Source organism: Solanum tuberosum, unplaced genomic scaffold, assembly GCF_000226075.1.
Source record: "Solanum tuberosum cultivar DM 1-3 516 R44 unplaced genomic scaffold, SolTub_3.0 scf00090, whole genome shotgun sequence".
In the NCBI taxonomy this organism is placed as follows: domain Eukaryota; kingdom Viridiplantae; phylum Streptophyta; class Magnoliopsida; order Solanales; family Solanaceae; genus Solanum; species Solanum tuberosum.
In genome coordinates this window covers 1-1,209 of record NW_006239013.1, presented here as the reverse complement: position 1 = coordinate 1,209, position 1,209 = coordinate 1, and the positions used below count along the sequence as shown (strand labels likewise).

Below are 1,209 nucleotides of genomic sequence, written 5' to 3'. Positions count from 1 at the left end.
ATATAGAACTAGTACTAGCTTAGCTCAATTATCCTTGTCTTTGAGCATTTGTTTAGCAGCTCTAATTTTTCTCTTCTCCTCCAAATGCAATTTGACATAGTAGTTAAGGAAGAAGAAGAGAATAGCACCATTGAGTACTGAATTGAGAACCCAAGCACCAATTCCATTACATCCACCTCTTAAGAAATGAAGCAAAAGTACTCCAATATGACAAATTACATTACAACTCAACAACACAATTTGACAGTGATTCACAAAATGAAAACACTTACTGGGTAATCCAACAGCAGTCCAAAATCTGTAACCATAAACCACTGAGTAAATTGATGTTGTCAAAATTATACCAAGGACTTGAAACGATTGTGAGAATTCAAGCCATAAAAATGACATGAAAATTAGAATTGAGTGATTGAATAGCTGATAGAAGGAGAGTTTACGACGACGTATGATGGTGAAAAACGTACGCAAAGTGTGAAGGAATCGAGATAGGTAGAAAATGTATGACCAGAAAAAAACCCGACCCGATGGACGAGTACCGATAGGGAAACAGAGCAGCCATTGAAACGGCGTCGTTTTGTACCTACGCCAGAACCAGCGTGTATCACGGATCTCTGCCGCCGCGGACAGGAGGATTCCGGCGAATATAGTAAACGAGATCAACGCCATGGAAAGAGAGTGAACGGCAGGGATCGGACCGAGAGGAAGAGGACGACGGTGACGGAAGACGAGGAGGAGGAAGAGATGGAGGAAAACTGATAAAATAATGTAGGACGATATCGATATGAACAGGAAAACCCACGTGTTGCCCCATGATTGGCTATCAGTCCATCGGAATCCGACGATTGAAGGATGTTCAGAGAGGTAATAACGTAGGGTTTGAATCATCCTACTTTCAGTCATATGGAGAAAAAAACTGATCTAACAACAAAATATCTTCTCTGCCGGGACCGTTGCCAGGGCCGGAATTACGCCGGCGAAGATCAGAGAACAGTATTGTTTTGTTTGATTATAATTAATAATTGAATTGAATTGAATTGAAAAGTTAGATGATGAGATAATAGATGATAGTGGAAAAATAAAGGAGGAGGTCAAAATTGGAATAGCGGTGAATGAACAAAACCCAAGAAATTTCTGTACCTCTGCTCCTTTACCAAACTCCCTTATTTATATATGACTAGAAGGGCATGGCCCGTGCTTAGCACGGGCCCA

The 1,209-nt window shown here is 40.9% G+C and overlaps 1 protein-coding gene across 1 annotated transcript in view; it reads right to left on the bottom strand.

The window, feature by feature from the left end:
• The window catches only part of LOC102580061 (elongation of fatty acids protein 3-like), a 3,255-nt gene extending 2,099 nt beyond the window's left edge, over positions 1-1,156 (bottom strand). Inside the window, exon 1 of the mRNA XM_006346786.2 lies at positions 5-1,156. Coding sequence (XP_006346848.1) covers positions 25-900 — 876 coding nt within the window. The 5' untranslated portion in view covers positions 901-1,156 and the 3' untranslated portion in view covers positions 5-24. The remainder of the gene's footprint in view (positions 1-4) is intronic.
• Positions 1,157-1,209: the final 53 nt, after the last annotated feature.